Consider the following 22162-nt stretch of genomic DNA (forward strand, 5'->3'; position numbering starts at 1 on the left):
ATATATATATATATATATAATAATTTAGAGAAGATATTTGTTAACCTTTACTAAAAAGATCTAGTATTTTGTCTTTCATTTATAAAGTATTTGATATGCGTACATATATACTTTAAAGAATAAATATGAATGCAGCACCCTTACCTACTACCCAATTCATGTAAGAAAACATTCATAATTGGCTAAGGTCTTCCATTTGCAAGTTCCCAACTTCATTTTTTTCACTCTCCATTTCAATTTTCACAAACGACAACAACAAACTTGCTGTCCTGAAATTGACCTACTCAATCCTGTGCCTTTACTCTGTAGATTTGAAACTCATGTATGTATCCCTAGACAACATATAGCTTGATTTTACTCAACTGATAAGCACATTTGAAATATATTCCTTTTCACTACAATATAATATTTAATTGTAGAATAATAGTATATACAATGCCTTTATTCCTGAGTATATGTGTATTGGGGTTGTTTTTATGGTCGTGTGGAATGCTGTTATGGAGGTTGCTGTGCATATAAACTAATATACACATCAGTTCAGTTCAGTTCAGTTCAGTCACTCAGTTGTGTCTGACTCTTTGCAACCCCATGAATCACAGCACGCCAGGCCTCCCTGTCCATCACCAACTCCCGGAGTTCACCCAGACTCACGTCCATTGAGTCAGTGATGCCATCCAGCCATCTCATCCTCTGTCATCCCCTTCTCCTCCTGCCCCCAATCCCTCCCAGCATCAGTCTTTTCCAGTGAGTCAACTCTTCGCATGAGGTGGCCAAAGTACTGGAGTTTCAGCTTTAGCATCGTTCCTTCCAAAGAAATCCCAGGGCTGATCTCCTTCAGAATGGACTGGTTAGATCACCTGGGTTCAGTCCCTGGGTTGTGTTGGGAAGATCCCTCTAAAGTGAGTATCCCATGGACAGAGGAGCCTGGCGGGCTACAGTCCATGGGGTTGCAATGAGTCAGATATGACTGAGCAATTAAGCACAGCCCAGTCAGACTACAGCTCATTGTTGTGACTCTGCTGGGTGTGAAATAACACCTCATAGACATTTTTATTTTGAATTACCCTGATTATTAATGAAGCTAGAAAAAAACTAGATTTTTAAGACATTGTGATGTCATCATACTTTTGCATTTTGCTATTCTGGCATTCTGTTTACTCTCTTCTGGAAGTTTGACTTGATACATGTAAGATGTTATTACTCTATCCTACATATCCATTACTCTTTCTAAAGTATTCTATTTATCTCACTGAGGTACATCCTGTGGACTTTCCTCAGCATCATCTACCACATTACTAATTCACTATGTAGCCATGCCTTATCTGTTACTTAAGCCATCTTTTTGCTTTTCAAATTTTAATTTTTAGAAGTTATTTTAAAAATTCTGGTTTGCTGCTCTTTTTTCCCCCCAAATCTGCTTTGTCAATTTTAGTAACCTCTTGTTTCTTTGTAAGATTTTAAATTTCTTCTTTTATTTTTTTAAATACGTGAAATATAGCTATTTTATGGTCTTTTTTTTAATAATTCCATTATCTATGGATTTAGAAACCAGTTAACTCTTCTTGCCCATTGTGATTCCTTTTGTGCATCTGCATCTGTGTGTATGTGTGTGTTGTGTGTGGCTGTTGCTTTGATTTAAGAACTCAAACTCTTTCCACTTTCATGTTTGGTAATTTTTTTGAAACTTGAGTTTAAATGTGTTCATTTACAGAAGATTTTTATTCACTAGCTTCAATCTGTAGTGGAGTATCTGGATTATTTTAACTTTTGGAGTTGGCTGCATTATTTATTTGAAGGCAAAATTTTGTATCTACATTATTGTCAAATGCTAACATTTTGATAATTATAAAGTTGCCATATCTTTTGAGTTTCTCACCTCCTTCATGTCTTCATAGAAAAGAAATAGCACTTGTGGATTCTTGCTCTTTTCCCACCAAGATTTTGTATGTTCAAACCAGGAACCATAAGGAACTAAGATCAGAGATAAAAATAATGTGAGCTCGGGGCTGGTGCATTGGAACGACCCAGAGGGATGGTACGGGGAGGGAGTGGGGAGGGGGGTTCAGGATGGGGAACACAGGTATACCTGCGGCGGATTCATGTCGATGTATGGCAAAACTAATACAATATTGTAAACTAATTAACCTTCAATTAAAATAAATAAGTTTATATTAAAAAAAAAAAACAATGTGAGGACATAGCATCAACTCTACACTCAGACTCAGCTTGAAAATGAGACTTCAGAGAAAAAAATATAAATAAATGATCATGGAATGAAAACCAGAGATCAGCTGCCCATCTGAGGCAAATTTCTCTGCAGGAAGTATGTTGAAAAATCTACATACAGAAATATAATCTCAACTTTCATTATTATGACATAGTTTATGACTCAGAGGAAAAGTGATGGAAATCTTTCCATTTGATTTAGAACTTATGAGAGTATTTTTGAAAATGGTGTGTGTGTGTGTCTGTGTGTGTGTGTTGTTAAAGAAAGGAGGTGAATAGTAGAGCTATCAATATTTTTATGATTAGAATGCAGTCCAGACCTCAAATTTACCATTTAAAAAGTAGCTTTGGTAATTGAATAATTTATAATTATAGTAATTATATAATTTTGTTACACTGTTGCAGTTTAAAGGGTAAGGGATGCTTTCTTAGGGATCCTTAGTTTCATTCTCACTTTAAAAAGTTAGAAGATTTTGGAGGTGATATGATATGACCAAATATGGATTCTTCTTTTCTCTCCCTCATCTTTTCTCACATGTATCCAAGTGTTACACCCAGTAAAAAGCTGATATGGTAATATAATGATGTGTGAGGCAAAGTATTCTGCTTTGCATTAAGTCATTGGATATTTCTTTTGTTCTTTGACCCTACTGACAGTTATTTATTTATTTATAGTTATACTAAAATAATATCAAAGGTGTGAACATAGTGATTCAATATTTGAATACATTACACACCAAAAGTTAGTATAAAATAATGACTATATTCCCTGTATTGCCCATTACTTCCCTGTGATGTATTTATTTTATAGCTAGCAGTTTGGACTCTTAATCCCCTTCATCATTCTGGCCCTCCCCTATCCTTCTCCCTTATGGTAACTGCTAATTTTTTCTCTGTATCTGTGGGTAGGTCTGCTTCTGTTTTGTCCCATTTGTTTCTTTGCAGAAAAGTCATGACTTTTATAATGATCTTATTCATCTATTTTGCAGAGGTACAGCATTATCTTTATCCATTTTACAATGCATGTTTTGATGATCTTGAGGCATGTAATTTATTTGTGCTTTAGCATAAAGTTTTCCAAAGGTAGCAACAAACATAAAGCACATATACCGCACTTTTATTGAGTCAATATTAATTTTGGAGGATATAAATGACATTATTATCCTTTTCCTTACACTTTTTACTAAGGAGTCAGAATGGCCTTTAGTTAATACTAGATTCTTCTAAACACTTTCTTTCTCGAACCTGAATACTCTGTTGCTTTAGTCTGGAGTTAAATAAAAAGACAAAATTTCCCAGAATTTCTGCTCAAGTAACTCTTGTACTATTCTAAGAAATCTAGTTGAATTATTCAGACTGTACAGAGGGTAGAATGAGTAAGAATTTTGTAGATATTCAGACTTCTTTGTGATTTCTGGCCTCATTTAGTATCTGAAATTTTTCTTAAATACAAATAAACAAGTTCTCTCCTCTATCTTTTTCCTTCTTGTTCAATAAAGTTATAATAATACACTGTGAAGTACTTCTGTAATAAAAAGACATGAGAGAGAATTGGACACACACATATACATCTATATACCTACTTGTAGGCACTGTACTCGAATGTCCAGATTCTGAACTTTGCCATTCTCATCTGGAAAAATTATGCTTGTTCTAAGTTCAAGGGTTTCTAGAACGTCTGTGTTTAAATTAAGGACCAGGAAGGATAACAGACCAGAACAGAAAGCAAAAATTATCCCCAAAGATGTCATTTGTCTTGTAGCATTTACCTTGAAAGAATTCAGAAAAGGAAAGAAACTCTTCATACCTTCTCCATCCATGAATTTCTCCACAAAATCTTGAAAAGAGACAGGATCTGGAATAGCAGTCACCATTAAAATGAAAAAATAATAAGAAACTACCACATCCTTGGCATTCCGGGAAAGGTAGATGATCTAAGGAAGATGAAATTAGTTATTAAATCATCTATTATTTTTCAAATATAGTCACATCAAGATTTAAAAAGAAAAAGTTTATGTTTTTAACTGTAAACATGACATATATTTGCTTTAGAAAATTTATGAAATATTAAAATTATAAAAAAGGAAATTCTTTCAATAAACTGAAATGACAACATTTTTTGTATTGCTATTCAATGTTAGTTTTCACTTTTCATTTTTATGCCATTTTCACGTTTCATTTGAGAGCCTCAAATTCCACTGATATAAATTGGGTGAGGCAGATTATTATCTCCAAATTATAAGTGAAGAAACTAAACTAAATATGAGTCAGAATACATGGTTGAGAATTAATCAATGAGAGTAAGCAATTTGATAAATCATTCAGTCAAAAAGTCTTCTGGCCTTTATACTACACAACGATCCTGCATAACAATTTTAAAAAGGTCCTGCTATTTTCTTACTCACAGTCTTGAAGAAAAGCTAATTTTTATGGGATGCTTAGACCCCTGATACTCCACGCTTCCCTGGTGGCTCAGTGGTAAAGAATCTGCCTGCCAATGCAGGAGTCAGGGGTTGGATCCTTGGGTCAGGAAGATCCCCTGGAGTAAGGAAATGGCAACCCACTCCAGGATGCTTGCCTGAGAAATCTCATGGACAGAGGAGTCTGGCAGGCTACAGTCCATGGGGTCACAGAAGAATCAGACATGAACTAGCGACTAAACAACAACTCTGCATTGCAGGAAAAGACCTGCACCAGTAAACTCTCTCTATGGTCTTCCACTTCCTCCTTCAGGTACCTGAGCCACGCCATGGTCTATGGCAGCTCTTGATTCTCCACTCTTTAGTGGATTTGATAAGGCTCACTAATCTGTCTTACTCAAGTTTCTACATTTTCAAACAATTTTAAAGAAATCTTTTTGAATATTCTAAGAAGTATGGTTTTCATTTTTAAGGCCCCACTATAAAAAGCTCCAAATACTACAGAAAAAGTCAACTTTCTTTCTCAACAAAGCTATCATTGGCCATATGAAACTTTTCCATATTTATTTAAAATTTTCCCTAGCCTTTTTGCTTATGAGCTGAATGGAACTCTTTGCCACTATATATATATATATATATATATATATATATATATATATATAAAATCTCTCCACAAATTTGCTTTATCATTTTTATTCCTTTTTTTGTTCATACTGTTCCCTCTGTCTTGAATATTCTCTGCATCTCAAAATACAATATATATTAAAGTTTTGCTCCAGGTCATCCATGAAGCTTTTTTTTTCCTAATGTACTCCTTTTTTATTGAGTTATAGTTGATGTACAATATTATATAAGTTTTAGGTGTACAACATTGTGATTAATAATTTTTAAAGGTTACCTCCACTTATAGTTTTTATAAAATATTGACCATATTCCTTGTGTTGTACAATATATCCTTGTAGCTTATTTATTTTATACATAGTAGTTTTTGCCTCTTAGTTCCCTATTCTTCAAGGTGGGGGAAGGCGGAATGTAAAAGCAACCCCTCTTTCCTTAAACTTCCAATAGTTTATCTTCTCTGCATTTTGGAAGATTTGATTCTATACACTAACTTTTCACTGTGCATGCTCTTCCTGCCTTTGAGGAAAATCTAGGTCGTTCCCCTCAGCTCTCTCAAGTCAAAGTTTCTATTGCCCACAATTCACTTGGGATATAATCTGTCTTAAAAATCCTACACTTGAAAAAATCCTGTAATAATTCATTCTTCTCCTAACTGAAGCCAGTTTTAAAGTTATGGTCACTCCCTTGCTTAACTGAAGATTTGAACATCAGACTCATAATATTACTCTCCATTCCAAAGCTTTTCATCGTGCTGTGTAATTTTAGTGTTTGTATACATGATCCATCAGATTCTCTAGGTTCTTGGGGTCTTTGATCATTACCTCTATTTTACTTCAGTTAGCAACATTTGTAGCCAATTCTTGAAACTAGTCCAGTACCTTAAAGGTTCTGAAGACTTGTACTTGAGCACCATGATTTCTTCCAAGACAGTTCTGTTTCTTCATCCTTTCTTCCTTTTCAAGGATATATCTCTTCTGCAACAACTCCAAAGCCTCAAGTTTACTGACTTCAATTGCTTTTTTTAGCTTTTAGCTTGTTCCTTTTTTTCACTCTCTTTTTTTTTTTAAACCACTTTAAGTTTTTAGTTCAAAACTCCAAACACACTTTTACCAATAGTTTCAATCCACCTGTCTTCTTGTCCACCAGTGTATCACCCCAGAAGTACTCAAGTTGTGATTCATCCAATGGTCTCCTACTCTTTGATGATCCTTGAGATAATAATCAGGCTTTTGAAGCTGTAGCCATTGTAAAGGTACAGTATCTTTTCATGTACAAGTAAAGGGATAACACCAAGACTTCATTCCATTCTTCAGAGAAAAAAAGTAACTTGGCCAAATATCTTGAAAAAATAGTAGTCACACATTTCCCAGAAGATACATATAAATAGTATTTATTAAAGAGAGAACTCTTATGTATGACTTCAGAAGGATGTATGTGATCTTTCTAGGACTGCTTATGATAAAAGCAAACAAACAAAAAACACTGGAATCTTCAAAAGTTTGCACTATGTAGCTCCAAAAAATGTCATATATACCATGTTATATCACAGTACAAAATAGAAATACTTCATGACTCTGATAGATCCCTTTTTGGTCAATAATGACTACATATAGTACTTTAATATCTCATATGTTTAGTATGGATCATAGTGTGTCCTAATAAAGCTAGTAAAGTCTCAAGGAACATCATCAGTGGTCTAAGACAATGTTTGGCTTGTACTTTAGGATTCCATGTTATTATTCTTTCTAAAAAGCAAAACTGATCATCTCAATCAGCAGCTTAATATGGCTGTAACTCCTCATTATCATCAAAGTAGAGCCCAAACTTCATAAGTTGGCCTCCATATCTGTTGCAAACAAACCCAGCTCATCTCCCATCACTCATCCAACCAGTACAGGCACTCAGTTTTCCAGTTAAATTGAACTGGTTTCACATCCCACCTTGGGTTGCCTCAGAGATTATATAGACTAATTCTTATGCATCCTTCACATATCAGATGAGATGTTACTTGCTTTAAGGTTCCTTTTCTGCCCTCAATATCTAGGCCAGAATCCTTCCTTTACTTGATTTATATCACCTTCTGTAGTGTCTGTTATTCATCCCTTTCCCCTGTGAACATGTGTCCATGAAGACAAAGATTACATGTGTATTTGTTATATTGCTGGCTCATGATAGGCACTCACTAAATAATTATTCTATCATTTTTGTCTGGTTTATCCTTGCCTAGCTCGTTTGCGTGCCTCACAAGGCCAAGCACAACAGTTTGCAAAAAGAGTACATTGACTACAATTACTAATAATAACAAATAAAAGTAGCCATTGTAAATTGTTTATAACATGCTAGGTACTATGTTAAGCACTTCACAAGCATTATTTTAGCTAATCCTTATAACAACTCTATGTGAAATGCAATTATTATCCCTCTTTTAAGATGAGGAAACTTCAGCTTCCTGAAAGCTCAGAGAGTTTATCTGGTTTTTCTGAGAATCAGCTCTGGAGTTAGAATTGAAGTCTAGACCTTCTAACTATATTATGATCCACATTTTTAAAATGTCTATAGATTCAGTGAAGAAATAAATAAACAAGTGTATATAAGACACAGGATATGACCTAACTTTATTCATTGTAACATTCTTTGAGTTGGGTGAAGTTCTAAGAACACTTGACTCTGTTACCTTACAGTTCTTTTCCCAAAATGAGACTGGAAGAAGCTTAACAGGCAGGTGAGACTTCACTATTCTAGGAGATGCCATCTCTTTTAATTGTTTTACTCCTAATTAAAAAAAAAAAAAGTTGGACAACTTCAAAAATTATAAATATTTGTATGGATTTTTACAGCTTTTAAAAATAGAAATATCTATACATTCTATATTATGTTCCTAATAATGATATGTATTCACTATGACAGAAGTTTAGATAGATAAAATCATACAGAAAAAAAATAGATTAAATAAATTTTCACCACTTTGAAAAAAATCATTATTAACATTTTGGTAAGCATCCTTCCATACAACTATATCAATATGCCCAGACTTATAGCCATATAAATACCAGACACACAGATGAAATTTTTTAATATTTTATAATTGCATTTTTCTTAATATTTTATACCAACACTTCAGTGACAACAAACATATGATATCATATATTTAATGACTTCATGTCACTTTTACCTTCTGTTGATTAACATTTATATTGTCTCTAATTTTTTACAATAATAAAAGAATCTGTGATGAACATCTTTTTGCACATCCTTGAAAATTTATGGATATGTCCCTAGTGTTTAAAGTATCACTGCATATATCCCAACGAGAGACATAATTCTCATATATTACTAGGCACTGATGACAGCATGTCAGAGCTTTCCTCACTCACTCTATTCCAGGAATATGCTATACTATAAACTCTGTCAAAATTTAAATTTACATACCTCCCTATGTAGATGACATAATACTAATTGCCATTTAATACTATGGCCAAAAAATGCTATTTTGCATACAGTCTTTCTTGTACCATTTACACCCACACATTAAAATATATGTGTATAGCTTTTAAAATTAACTTATGTATTACCATTCATCACGTGTTCAGTGCTACATTCCAGGTAAGGAACTCTATTAAAAATGACATCTTCTTTGCACTTTTCCACATCACCATTATTATAAATCATGCATATAATTTCACTAAGCCATGTTGTACCTGAAAAAATTAAACACACCTGAGTCTCCCATTGACAATGCATAATGATAATGCAGGGATCAATGTATTTATAGTTGGATAAAGTAAGACGCTACCAATGAAATAGTATTTGAAAGTTGTCAGAATCGCCACAGGACACAAAAACTATTTCCTCTAATATTTACTCTTATACATAGCATCAAAAATAAGGATGAACATAGTTGTAATAAAATACACCTATGATAGAAATTTGACTTTGTCAAAAATGAATTGTAATATTGTACAAGCTGATAATTTATTTGAATCTAAATTTTCACATCTAAAAAGTAAGCATGCTTTCAACCACAGGGTTTCTCAATAGCTTTTATGCCTCAGGTTGAGTCCTAGTACAGAGAATATAGAAAAGAATAAGTCTGGTCCTTGTTCTGTGATATTCAAGGGCCCTCAGAAGAGTCAGAAACAGTGCTCAATAATTACACTTCATTTTTCTTAAGTGGCTGTAATATAGATGGGCACAGGGATTTAAAGAACTGTAAAGGAGGACTTTATGTGCTTCTGCTGTTGCCATGATGTTTCCACAAGAAAGAAATGACTTTAAGAGAACATGGTAATTGAGCTTAGCCTTAACAAATTATTGGCATAAATTCACTAATTGTGTAAGATAGGAGAGAGCTCTATCAGACAGAAGAACTCCCTCTGCTTTTTTAAAATCAAAAGCCAGATATTTACAAATAGTAAAGTGGTGAGGAAATGAATTGGATGTAGATTGCTTCTGTTGTCTCTTCTGCGACCCCATGGACTGTAGTCTGCTAGGCTCCTCTGTCCAAGGGATTCTCCAGGCAAGAATACTGGAGTGTGTTGCCATTTGCATCTCCATGGATGTAGATTATAAAACCTAAATCAGAGGCTACTTGAAGGGATGAATGTAGATGAGGATGCAGTGTCAAGCAGACACCAAGCCTACAAAGCCTTGTAATTCATACTAGAGTTCAAGTCATCTCTAAAGGATTTTAAAGGTCACTGCCAAACAACAAGCAAGAAAGCAAGGTTATAAGGGTCATGTTTTGGAAGACTTACTCTAGTGGCAGAGTAAATACAATAATGGAGAAAAGGGTCATGAGAAGGTGACAAGAAAACTAGAAACTGACTCTGAGGCATATCTATGAGACTAAACAGGCAAAACAGATTGATTGATTGAATACGGAAGATGAAGAAGTTAAGAGAAACTGATTCTGAAATAGCTCTCATATGTCCTCAACAGGTGACTGGTTTTGTGCTGACATTGATTCAGACAGGAAAAAGAATGGAAGACCACTTTAGAGTCAGAATAGCCTAAGGTATATTTAACGTTTGACATATTTAAGTACTAATTGGAACAACCAGATGGAGAAGAAGTCTGGATTGGACTTTCTAATTTCTAAAGTTCTAAGATTGTAAGACTATGACTAACAAGCTAAGTTCAGGAAAATATATAATAGATCTTCAGAGATGGACTTTAGAAAGAGGAACTGATTAACTAAAAAGTGTTAATTTTTTAAAAAATCCATGAAAATTACTTATACTTTGTCTATACAGCAATGACAACAATGACATAAAGACAGAAAGGTAATTTTAAATTTTACTAATGGTTCTATAGTCATCCATCTATATTATGTGAATTTCTTATATGGCAAAATACCCATTTATCAGTGTGCTGCTCAAATTATATGTACAGATTGTGGTTTTAGAATAGAGCTATCAGTTCAGTTCAATTCAGTCGCTCAGTCGTGTCCAACTCTTTGCAACCCCATGAATCGCAACACACCAGGCCTTCCTGTCCATCACCAACTCCCAGAGTCGGTGATGCCATACAGCCATCTCATCCTCTGTCATCCCCTTCTCTTCCTGCCCCCAATCCCTCCAAGCATCAGGATCTTTTCCTGATGAGTCAACTCTTCGCATGAGGTGGCCAAACTATTGGAGTTTCAGCTTTACATCAGTCCTTCCAATGAACACCCAGGACTGATCTCTTTTAGGATGAACTGGTTGGTCCTCCTTGCCGTCCAAGGGACTCTCAAGAGTCTTCTCCAACACCACAGTTCAAAAGCATCAATTCTTTGGCACTCAGCTTTCTTCACAGTCCAACTCTTACATCCATACATGACTACTGGAAAAACCATAGCCTTGACTAGACGGACGTTTGTCAGCAAAGTAATGTCTCTGTTTTTTAATATGCTATCTAGGTTGGTCATAACTTTCCTTCCAAGGAGTAAGTGTCTTTTAATTTCATGGCTGCAGTCACCATCTGCAGTGATTTTGGAGACCAAAAAAATAAAGTTTGACACTGTTTCCACTGTTTCCCCATCTATTTCCCATGAAGTGATGGGACCAGATGCCATGATCTCAGTTTTCTGAACGTTGAGCTTTAAGCCAACTTTTTCACTCTCCGCTTTCACTTTCCACAAGAGGCTTTTGAGTTCCTCTTCACTTTCTGCCATAAGGGTGGTGTCACCTGCATATCTGAGGTTATTGATATTTCTCCCAGCAATCTTGATTCCAGCTTGTGCTTCTTCCAGCCCAACATTTCTTATGAAGTTCGTGACATTGTACAGGAGACAGGGATCAAGATCATCTCCATGGAAAAGAAATGCAAAAAAGCAAAACAGCTGTCTGAGGAGGCCTTACAAATAGCTGTGGAAAGAAGAGAAGCGAAAAACAAAGGAGAAAAGGAAAGACCTAAGCATCTGAATGCAGAGTTCCAAACAGTAGCAAGGAGAGATAAGAAAGCCTTCCTCAGTGACCAATGCAAAGAAATAGAGGAAAACAACAGAATGGGAAAGACTAGAGATCTCTTCAAGAAAATTAGAGATACCAAGGGAACATTTCATGCAAAGATGGGCACAATAAAGGACAGAAATGGTATGGACCTAACAGAAGCAGATGCTATCAAGAAGAGGTAGCAAGAATACACAGAAGAACTGTACAAAACAGAGCTTCATGACCCAGATAATCATGATGGTGTGATCACTCACCTAGAGCTAGACATCCTGGAATGTGAAGTCAAGTGGGCCTTAGAAAGCACCACTATGAACAAAGCTAGTGTAGGTGATGGAATTGCAGTTGAGCTATTTCAAATTCTGAAAGATGAAATATGCCAGCAAATTTGGAAAACTCAGCAGTGGCCACAGGACTGGAAAAGGTCAGTTTTCATTCCAATCCCAAAGAAAGGCAATGCCAAAGAATGCTCAAACTACCGCACAATTGCACTCATCTCACACGCTAGTAAAGTAATGCTCAAAATTTTCCAAGCCAGGCTACAACAATACGTGAACCGTGAACTTCCAGATGTTCAAGATGGTTTTAGAAAAGGCAGAGGAACCAGAGATCAAATTGCCAACATCCGCTGGATCATCGATAAAGCAAGAGAGTTCCGGAAAAACATCTATTTCTGCTTTATTGACTATGCCAAAGCCTTTGACTGTGTGGATCACAATAAACTTTGGAAAATTGTGAAAGAGATGGGAATACCAGACCACCTGACCTGCCTCTTGAGAAACCTGTATGCAGGTCAGGAAGCAACAGTTAGAACTGGACATGGAATAACAGACTGGTTCCAAATAGGAAAAGGAGTACGTCAAGGCTGTATATTGTCACCCTGCTTATTTAACTTATACCAAGAGAATAGAGTTATAATATGCCATTATTTTCTGTGTATATAGCAGAACTTTTATAATATGTCCTTATTTAATACAGAGAATGAATGTGGGAGAAATGAATGGCTTAATATTTAACAGAAAAGGTGGATTTGTCCTTTCTAGGTGAAAAGGGAACACCTTTGACATAACAAAGAGACTTACCAGATTTGGGATAGGTGACAATGACAAGGTCATCTGGTCTTGCCTCAAATTCCTCCACATTATGAAACTGCTCGATAAATTTTTTATACATTGGTATTCCACTGATTTTGCCAAAGTAATCTGAGAAGGACGGTTTGGAAGAACTCATCGTGGAGTGGTACACTGAAAGAAAAAAAGGTATGTTTTCCACTTCACATGCACTTTAAGTTGTTTTAATATTAATAGTAGTCCTGTACATCAAATTTCTCTTGGGTGTCTAACATTTCTTATATGTTGAGCATATAGGGTAAGGAATATTAAAGAAATGTATAACATAGCCTTGGTGCTTTAAGAGTTTCTAATTCTATTACTAAGTCTAACATATAAAAGAATAAGTAGTACAAAGCACAAATAAGTTACATGTTTTAAAACTATGTACAAAATGTGTGATACATTCAATAGAGCCTTGATTTCTCCGTCAGAACTGATAAAACATATAAAAAGACTAAGATATTGTGCAAATGCAACAATATTTTGGCAAAGAATCCCTTTAATTAATTTTGTATACATTAAATAACAATAAATTTTGATGGCCACATTTGATAGCTATTGCCAGATGTCAAAGTCAAAGCTTTCTTTGATCCTGAATATGTTTCATTAAATGAAAAAAAAAAAAAATCAAATGCTTGGTGAGAGTATTAAAAAGATGAAAATAATGACACTGTAATGGATATGTCTAAGACATGGATTCTGGAAGGTATAGAAGAGTATGACCCCCTAGCATTACTTATACTTTTCTCTCTCACTTCATCAGTAAAGTTGACACTCTCATTGAGTGACTTGTGTGAAATTTATAAGGTTAAACAACACGGTTATCATTGACAGTGCCTGATCCCATGATACCTCATTTCATGTTCAGAGTAAGCCTTAGACTTTTTAATTAGGCAAACTTTCCTTTATTGGCTTTCAACTCCTCTCATTACCTTTTTCCTCTGCAAACTTACTCCATTCTGAGTTTGTGATATAGCATCTCAACAAATGTTATCCTTCTTTGATATTGCCCTCACAGGATCTCCTTTATTTTTCTTTTAAGACGAGGTATTAGGTGACTGCAGCAATGAAATTAAAGATGCTTACTCCTTGGAAGGAAAGGTATGACCAACCTAGATAGCATATTCAAAAGCAGAGACATTACTTTGCCAACAAAAGTTCGTCTAGTCAAGGCTATGGTTTTTCCTGTGGTCATGTATGGGTGTGAGAGTTGGACTGTGAAGAAGGCTGAGCACCAAAGAATTGATGCTTTTGAACTGTAGTGTTGGAGAAGACTCTTGAGAGTCCCTTGGACTGCAAGGAGATCCAACCAGTCCATTCTGAAGGAGATCAGCCCTGGGATTTCTTTGGAAAGAATGATGCTAAAGCTGAAACCAGTACTTTGGCCACCTCATGCGAAGAGTTGACTCATTGGAAAAGACTCTGATGCTTGGATGGATTGGGGGCAGGAGGAGAAGGGGACGACAGAGGATGAGATGGCTGGATGGCATCACTGACTCGATGGCCGTGAGTCTCAGTGAACTCCGGGAGTTGGTGCTGGACAGGGAGGCCTGGCGTGCTGCGATTCATGGGGTCGCAAAGAGTCGGACACAACTGAGCAACTGATCTGATCTGATTACTGAGTAAAATGAGGCTCATCATGCCAGAGAACTGGGCAATATTCAGTTACAAGACTGCCTCAGGATTGTTGTTATTGTTTAGTAGCTAAACCATGTCCAACTCTTTGCAACTCCATGGGCTGTAGCCCTCCAGGCCCTCTGTCCATGAGATTTCCCAGGAAAGAATACTGGAGTAGGTTGCCATTTCCTTCTCCAGAGGATCTTTGGGATCTTCCCAATCTTCCTGACCCAGGGATCAAACCCACATCTCTTGCACTGGCAGGCAGATTCCTTCCCACTGAGCCACCAGGAAAGCCCATAGTTTCTGCAGTACAACAAAGTGAATCAGCTATATGTACACATACATTCCTTTCCTCTTGAACCTCCCTCCTGCCCCCCATCTCACCCGTCTAGGTCATCCCAGAGCACTGAGCTAAGCTCCCTCTGCTATACAGCAGCTTCCCACTAGCGAACTATTTTACACGTGGTAGCATCTCCCTTTTATCCACCCCTGTCAAAAAAAAAACAAAAAACAAAAATAACCCTGTAGGATAAGTTGTTAGACGCTCATACACGTGATTGAACCCAGGTCTCCTGTGTCTCCTGCATTGCAGGATGATTCTTTACCTGCTGAGCCATCAGGGATGACTGTAGCCTGCCAAACTCCTCTCTCTATGGGATTTCCCAGGCAAGAATACTGAAGTAGTAACCATTCCCTTCTCCAGGGGAATATTGCAGGGATCGAACCCTCATCTCCTGCATTGCAGGCAGATTCTTTACCATCTGAGCCACCAGGGAAACTCCTAAAAATCTGTGTATTAAAGATATTTTATAACTTTTCATGTTTTGATGTTTCATAAGTTTATTGGTTATTTTAATCATTTTGGTCAATTTTGTCCATCAGAAGTGTTTTGTTTTTTTTCCTAAATGATATATAGCAGGTAATTTATCATTTGTTTATAAATTGAAGATATCTGAAGTGTTCCCATCTTATATTGCCAGTTGTTTTTAATTTTTTAATGGTTTATATAGAAATTTATTGCTCATATAATCACTAGGGGAAAAAAAAATGTGTACAAAAGGCATTCCTTGTCCTGCCTATTGATTTGTTTATTCATATGAACAACTTGCTTGGTGTTCTGCCAAGTTTGTAAGAATTGGCTTATAGTCAAGTGGGAGTAGCTGACTTATTATCAAAAACAGTTGGCTGACTTCTGACTGACCCTTCATGGTCAATTTTAATCTCAGGGTTAAACTAGGTGGCATATAATAAAATCCCTTGCTTTGTTTAGCTTCTTTTGGTAAGTTCTCTCATCTTGTAATGTACAGATTCACCTCCAGCTGATTTCTTCTTTCTCAAAAGACATAGTTCAGTTCGAAATTGTCAACTGCATTCCCTAACTGAGTGTGGAGGGTGCTATTGTCTAGAAACGCTGACCAAAAATTATTAGAACTGTGATTCATGAATTCAGTTGAGGGAAGAAATATGTTTCTCCTTTTCTTTGTATTTCCTCTTCCCTTCTTCTTTCTTTCTCTCTTTCTCCATCTTCCCCTCCTCTACTCCCCAGTCTGCCTTTCATTCAGCGGTATACTCTATGTGAACGCCTCTGCTCTTACCAGGCACAGAGATAAGTGCTGACTATCAGAATGAGTATAGATGCAAAGGGCTTGCTTCAGCCTCACCTTCTACAACTTAATTTGGATTTGAGCAAAGTGGCTGAAAGGAGAGAATATCCTTTTGGACATTTTTCTATCCAGAACCATAGCACTGTGTCACAAAATAGATGCTAAAAAATCCTCATTAAATTCAATTGTTTTATTGTTAGATCAAATCTGCTTGGGCTTTCTAGTATCCACTAACAATTCCTAGATGAAACAGCCACTGTCCTGCCAATGGTGTACCTTGTCAACTACTTACCAAGGACTTAGATTTCTGCTCTTTTTTTTTTTTTTTTTTTTTTTGGGATTTCTGCTCTTGAAGGTCAAATGTCTTTCACTTAAAAGTAACAGTGATATTTGCAAGTTCCCTGTTAGTAATAGATTGTTTCTGACATATTTCATAGAAGTAAACATCTGACTAGAATTCAGTCTCCACTTTAACTTTTCTACTCTGCTTGCTTTGTTCTCACTTCAGTAAAATAGAGAACATGTTTAACATGCAGGATTTACAAGGCAACTATGATACTAAGTTTTATGTTAAAACGCTTTAATTTAAACAGCAAAACGTTATATAAATATATTATTTTTAATAAGTGATCTTTTATCACAAAGTGATTATTTGCTTTATTCTAAGTAAGTAAAATATTGATAAAAACTTTATTCTCTGTATTTCCTTTTTAATATAGTTTTGTAATAAGTAATTCTGTATTTTCTATATCTAAAATCTAAATATTAATATCAGCAATAATAGAGATAAAACCTGTCCAGATGATCCTGTGAAAGAAACTGGGTGATGCAATTCAGTTTTCTTCAATCCCCACTCAGGTTTCAAGCTGCAAAAAAAGATGAGCATACTGTGCGTTTGGAATGTTTCTGGTGGATTTTTATTCTGAATACCAGAGAAGGAGGCGGAGATTAACTTGTGAGTCTAGGCTTTCTGGATTTCGTGATGCAATGGGGTAAAACAAATATCATACCTGCAGGTGCAGTGAGCCACACAGTCATGTTTATTCACACAGATATTAGAGGTTCTCCAGTTATTTTTCATTCTTGGCTCTTAGGCAAATTTCTAAATTTGCCAGTAGCCATCACTGGGTTAAGGAGAAGGAAGAAAAGGAAATAAAGGTAAAGATGAGGGAGAAAAATGTAAGCAAGATGGAGCAAAATATAAGAGAATTTATAAGAGAGTGTCACTTACTGAATCAAAGGATGAGGTTGACTTTTGAAAGATTAAACTCCCTAGAGGAGTAAGAAGAGAGAAGAAAATGACCCTGCATCAGGAGACCTAGATTAGGTTAGGGAGACTTTTCAAAGAGGGATTTATAGTACTTGCTTGTGTCTTAACAGGTCACTTGGAAAACACCTTTTGTTTAAAAATCTTTGCCTTTAACTCTTGAGTAACCCTGAAAATCAAAAACAGATGACAGCCAAAGGAATAATGTAACAGAAATCACCTTGGATTACTGTTTTTAAAATTTCACTTATCTCTGCTCCCAATCACATGCTAAATGATATAGTGTGGAATTTCCAGGTAAAGTTAGTCATTGACAGCATTGAAATTTAGATAAGAGAATGAGAAAAATGGACTTGGAGGGCACTATGTTAAATAAAATAAGTCAGACAGAAAGGCAAATCCTGTATGACATCACTTGTATGTGGAATCTATAAAATACAACAAACCAGTGACTATAACAACAAAAAAAGCAGTCACACAGATATAGAGAACAAACTAGCTGTTACCAGTGGGGAGAGGGAAAGAGGGAGAGGAAAGATAGGCATAGAGGATTAAGTGGTACAAACTATCAGCTATAAAATAAGCTTCAAGGATATACTGTACAACACCAGGAACATTGCTAATATTTTATAATATATCATATAGAGTATATATATATATATATATATATATATATATATATATAATTTTTTGACTACTCCAAAGCCTTTGTGCATCACAACAAACTGTGGCAAGTTCTTCAAGAGATGGTAATACCAGACCACCTTACCTGCTTCCTGAGAATCTGTATGCAGGTCAAGAAGCAACAGTTAGACTGGACATGGAACAATGGACTAGTTCCGAATTGGGCAAGGAGTAAGTCGAGGCTGTATATTATCACCCTGCCTATTTAATTTATATGCAGACAACATTGTGTGAAATTCTGGGCTGGATGAAGCCCAAATCAAGATCGTGGGGAGAAATATCAATAACCTCAGATATGCAGATGACACCACTCTTTTGGCAGAAAGTGAAGAAGAACTGAAGAGCCTCTTGATGAAGATGAAAGACTAGAGTGAAAATCTTGGCTTAAAACTCAACATTCAGAAAACTAAGATCATGGCATCTGGAGCCATCACCTCATGGCAAATGAATGGGCAAACAATGGAAAGAGTGAGAGACTTTATTTTTCTGGGCTCCAAAATCACTGCAGATGGTGACTGCAGCCATGAAATTAAAACACACTTACTCCTTGGAAGGAAAGCTATAACCAACCTAGACAACATATTAAAAAGCAGAGACATTACTTTGCTGACATAGGTCCATTTAGTCAAAGCTATGGTTTTCCCAGTAGTCATGTTTGGATGTGAGAGTTGGTCTATAAAGAAATCTGAGTGCTAAAGAACTGATGCTTTTGAACTGCAGTAAGAATTGATGTTTTTGAATTGCAGTGTCGGAGAAGACTCTTAAGAATCCCTTGGACTACAAGGAGATCCAACCAGTCCATCCTAAAGGAAATCAGTCTTGAATATTCATTGGAAGGACTGATGCCAAAGCTAAAACTCCAATACTTTGGTCACCTGATGAGAAGAACTGACTCACTGGAAAAGACCCTGATACTGGGAAAGACTGAAGGCAGGAGGAGAAGGCGACAACAGAGGATGAGATGGTTGGATGGCATCACCAACTCAATGGACATGAGTTTGATCAAGCTCCAGGAGTTGGTGATGGACAAGGAGACCTGGCGTGCTGCAGTCCATGGGTCACAAAGAATCGGACATGACTGAGAGACTGTACTGACTGAACTATAATAATCGCAAATGGAGCATAACCCTTAAAGATGGTGATTCACTATACTGTACACCTGTAACATAGAATATTGTACAGCTCTACTTCAAATCAAGAAAAGGCCAAGGTTTCTTTGTTTTGTTTTGTTTTGTTTTCATGTCTCTGCGCTTACTCTTTTCAGTGGAGGATATTCTCCTTTGCTCCACCTCATACCCTCATCAATACCTCCAACTCAGTTAGTTTAAAACCTGACTAGTTCTCATCTGTCTCTTGTCTTTAATTTGATTGCACTTACTTTGAAAGACCTTTCCTAACTTTTGCAAGACTGAATATCCCTTCAAATGGACTTTGAAACTCTGCACTGCATCCTATTTAGCATTTATTTCATTATGCCAGAATTAAAATTTACTTGTCCAATTTCCTTATTAGTCTGTGTATACATTTAAAACAGGGTGATATTTGGTAACTAGCTCACAGGCTGGGCATTGAATACATATTAACAGAGTGAAAGTGGCTGATGTGTTAAAAAAGAAAAACAAAGTTAAGAGAACTGCCGTTGTTAATTACAAAAGACATTAATATCCAGCCCTACCCAAAATAAAATAAACGAGTGGTTTTTGAGAAATGGCAATTTTTTATGATAGAAAATCTAAATAGAGCAGGGTTAACCAGAGGCTTATTTTTAAATTGCATGTCATTTGACTTTATGTACTTTGTCATTTTACTTTTTTTATTTTTATTTGTGTTAAATAAGTGTTAAAACATTTAATTGTTAAATATACAAGTTTAATATAGATTGTAATATTTAATACTATTGCATAGCTTAATTTTAAAATTATCATCATTTAATAATAAGGATCTGTAAGATTTCTATCATTGTTTACCAAGATATTCTTTGATCCAAAAAGTCAGGATATAAGCATAGGCTAATCGGAACAGACTTAGCTTTCAGGCCATCTCTCTTATCTTTCAGTTGTAAGCAATTGGCTGCAAAGATATTACAAATGTGTCTAAACCATGTGATGCTGGCAGCCACTGAAGTCCAAAACACATTTATCCTTAAAAAAAATCTTTCAAATGATGAGGATTCACTTACCAATAAAAAAATAAGTGCGAAAGTATGTTGTTGTTTAGTCGCCAAGTTGTGTCCAACTCTTTGCAACCTCACAGACTGTAGCCTGCTAGGCTCCTCTGTCTTCGGAATTCTCCAGGCAAGAATACTGGAGTGGGTTGCCATTTCCTTCCCCAGGGTATCTTCCCAACCTAAGAATCAAACCCGTATCCTGCACTGGCAGGCGGATTCCTTACCACTAGCTCCATATGGGGCATTGAGTTCACATAAAGTGTGTTAGATAGCTACTATAAATAACATATAGTAAAATGAAGCCTCCTGAAGGGTGCAAAAGAAAAGTTTTGCCTGAAAGAACTTTCTGTATAATCTTATAAAGTATGAATCACATAGGTTAAAATAAGAATGGGCCTGTAATGCAGGAGATACTGATTTGTTCCCTGAGTCAGGAAGATCCCCTGGAGCAGAAGAATGGTTACCCACTCCAGTATTCTTGCCTGGAGAATTCCATGGACAGAGGACCTTGGTGGGCTACAGCCCATGGGATCACAAAGAGTCAGACATGACTGAAGGACAACACACACACACACACACACACACACAGGGTTTAATTAAGGTTCATTTTTTTTGAGTTGCACATTTCTATGAATGTTGACAAATTCTTAATGCCAAGCATCTGCCATTATGGTATTATACAAAATAGTTTTGCCCCCACCCCTCACAACAATATCTTATGCTCCACCTCTTCCTTCTGCCTCCCCTCCTGTGAACTTCTGACATTCACTGATAATTTATCCTATCTGTAGTTCTGACTTCAGAATGCCATATAGTTGAAGTCAAAGAGCATGCGTAGCCTTTTGAGATTGGCTTCTTGACTTAAAGCGATGTACATTCAAAGTTCCTCCATATCTTTTGATCATTTAATACCTTATTTATCTTAAATGCTGAATGATATCCTATTATCTGAAGGTACCAGAATTTGTTTATTTACTCACCTATTAAGGGGTATCTTGGTTGCTTTCAGTTTTCAAAATTATCAGTAATGCTTCTATTAACATTCATGTGCAGGCTTTTGTGTGGAAATAGGTTTGCTCCTCATTTGTGCAAATATGTAGGAGTGTGAGTGCTAGACCAAATGGTTAAGACTGTATTTAGCTTTGTAAGAAACTGTCACTGTTGCTGTGCCTTTTTGCACTCCCACCAGCAATGAATTAGAGTTCCTTTTGCTCCACATCTTCACCAGTATTTAGAATTGTAAGAATGTTGGATATTATCTGATTAAAAGATAGGCTGTGTTTAATGTTTGCTGTTGTGTTATAGACTTCAGTTTCCTCTAGTGTCCTTGCTTTGATCTCCATTATCTTTTACCTCCCCTTTATGAGACAGGAATGCCAAAAGGGCTGTAGTTGAGTATTTCCCTTCCCCTATATCAGATAAATTGCTGGTAAGATCTTTTTCCATAGCCTGAAGTCCCTTATTATGGAGAACACTCTAGGTTTATTTTTATTTATTTTTATTTTTTTTTTTAGGTTTATTTTTAAATGGTTATTTTTCCCTTCCCTCTGCCTGAACCCAGGCGGTTTTTCTCCATTGGTTTTTCAACATGATAATCTGATTGAGACTTGGAAGTAAAATTCACAGAAGCTTGGAGATTTTCTTTAACTGAGCCCTCCAGGGTTTTTAACTCTTAAATTAAAGCAAACTGTCGTTGCTGTTCAGTTGCTAAGTTACGTCCAACTCTTCATGACCCAATGAACTGCAGCACACCAGGCTTCCCTGCTCTTTACTATCTCCTGAAGTTTGCTCAAATTCATGTCCATTGAAATTGGTGATGCTATCTAACCACCTTATCAGCCTCTGCCACCCTCTTCTCCTCTTGCCCTCAATCATTCCCAGCATCAGGGTCTTTCCCAATAAGTCAGCTCTTACATGCCCAGCCTCCTCCATCCAGCATTTCATCAGTTCCTACCAGTTACTGGCTCCAAAGTCTTCCTCTTTCCAAACTCTTCCTCTTTCATCGGACCT

The 22162-nt window shown here is 36.3% G+C and overlaps 1 protein-coding gene across 1 annotated transcript in view; it reads right to left on the reverse strand.

Annotated features, from left to right (window-relative positions):
• The window catches only part of LOC129657260 (sulfotransferase 1E1), a 59991-nt gene that overhangs the window by 5460 nt on the left and 32369 nt on the right, over positions 1-22162 (reverse strand). The window contains exons 2-6 of the mRNA XM_055587481.1: positions 12781-12942; positions 8840-8965; positions 7942-8039; positions 4034-4160; positions 1877-1971 (exon numbers count right to left, since the gene is read on the reverse strand). Coding sequence (XP_055443456.1) covers positions 1877-1971; positions 4034-4160; positions 7942-8039; positions 8840-8965; positions 12781-12928 — 594 coding nt within the window. The 5' untranslated portion in view covers positions 12929-12942. The remainder of the gene's footprint in view (positions 1-1876; positions 1972-4033; positions 4161-7941; positions 8040-8839; positions 8966-12780; positions 12943-22162) is intronic.

This window comes from Bubalus kerabau, chromosome 7, assembly GCF_029407905.1.
Source record: "Bubalus kerabau isolate K-KA32 ecotype Philippines breed swamp buffalo chromosome 7, PCC_UOA_SB_1v2, whole genome shotgun sequence".
NCBI lineage: Eukaryota > Metazoa > Chordata > Mammalia > Artiodactyla > Bovidae > Bubalus > Bubalus kerabau.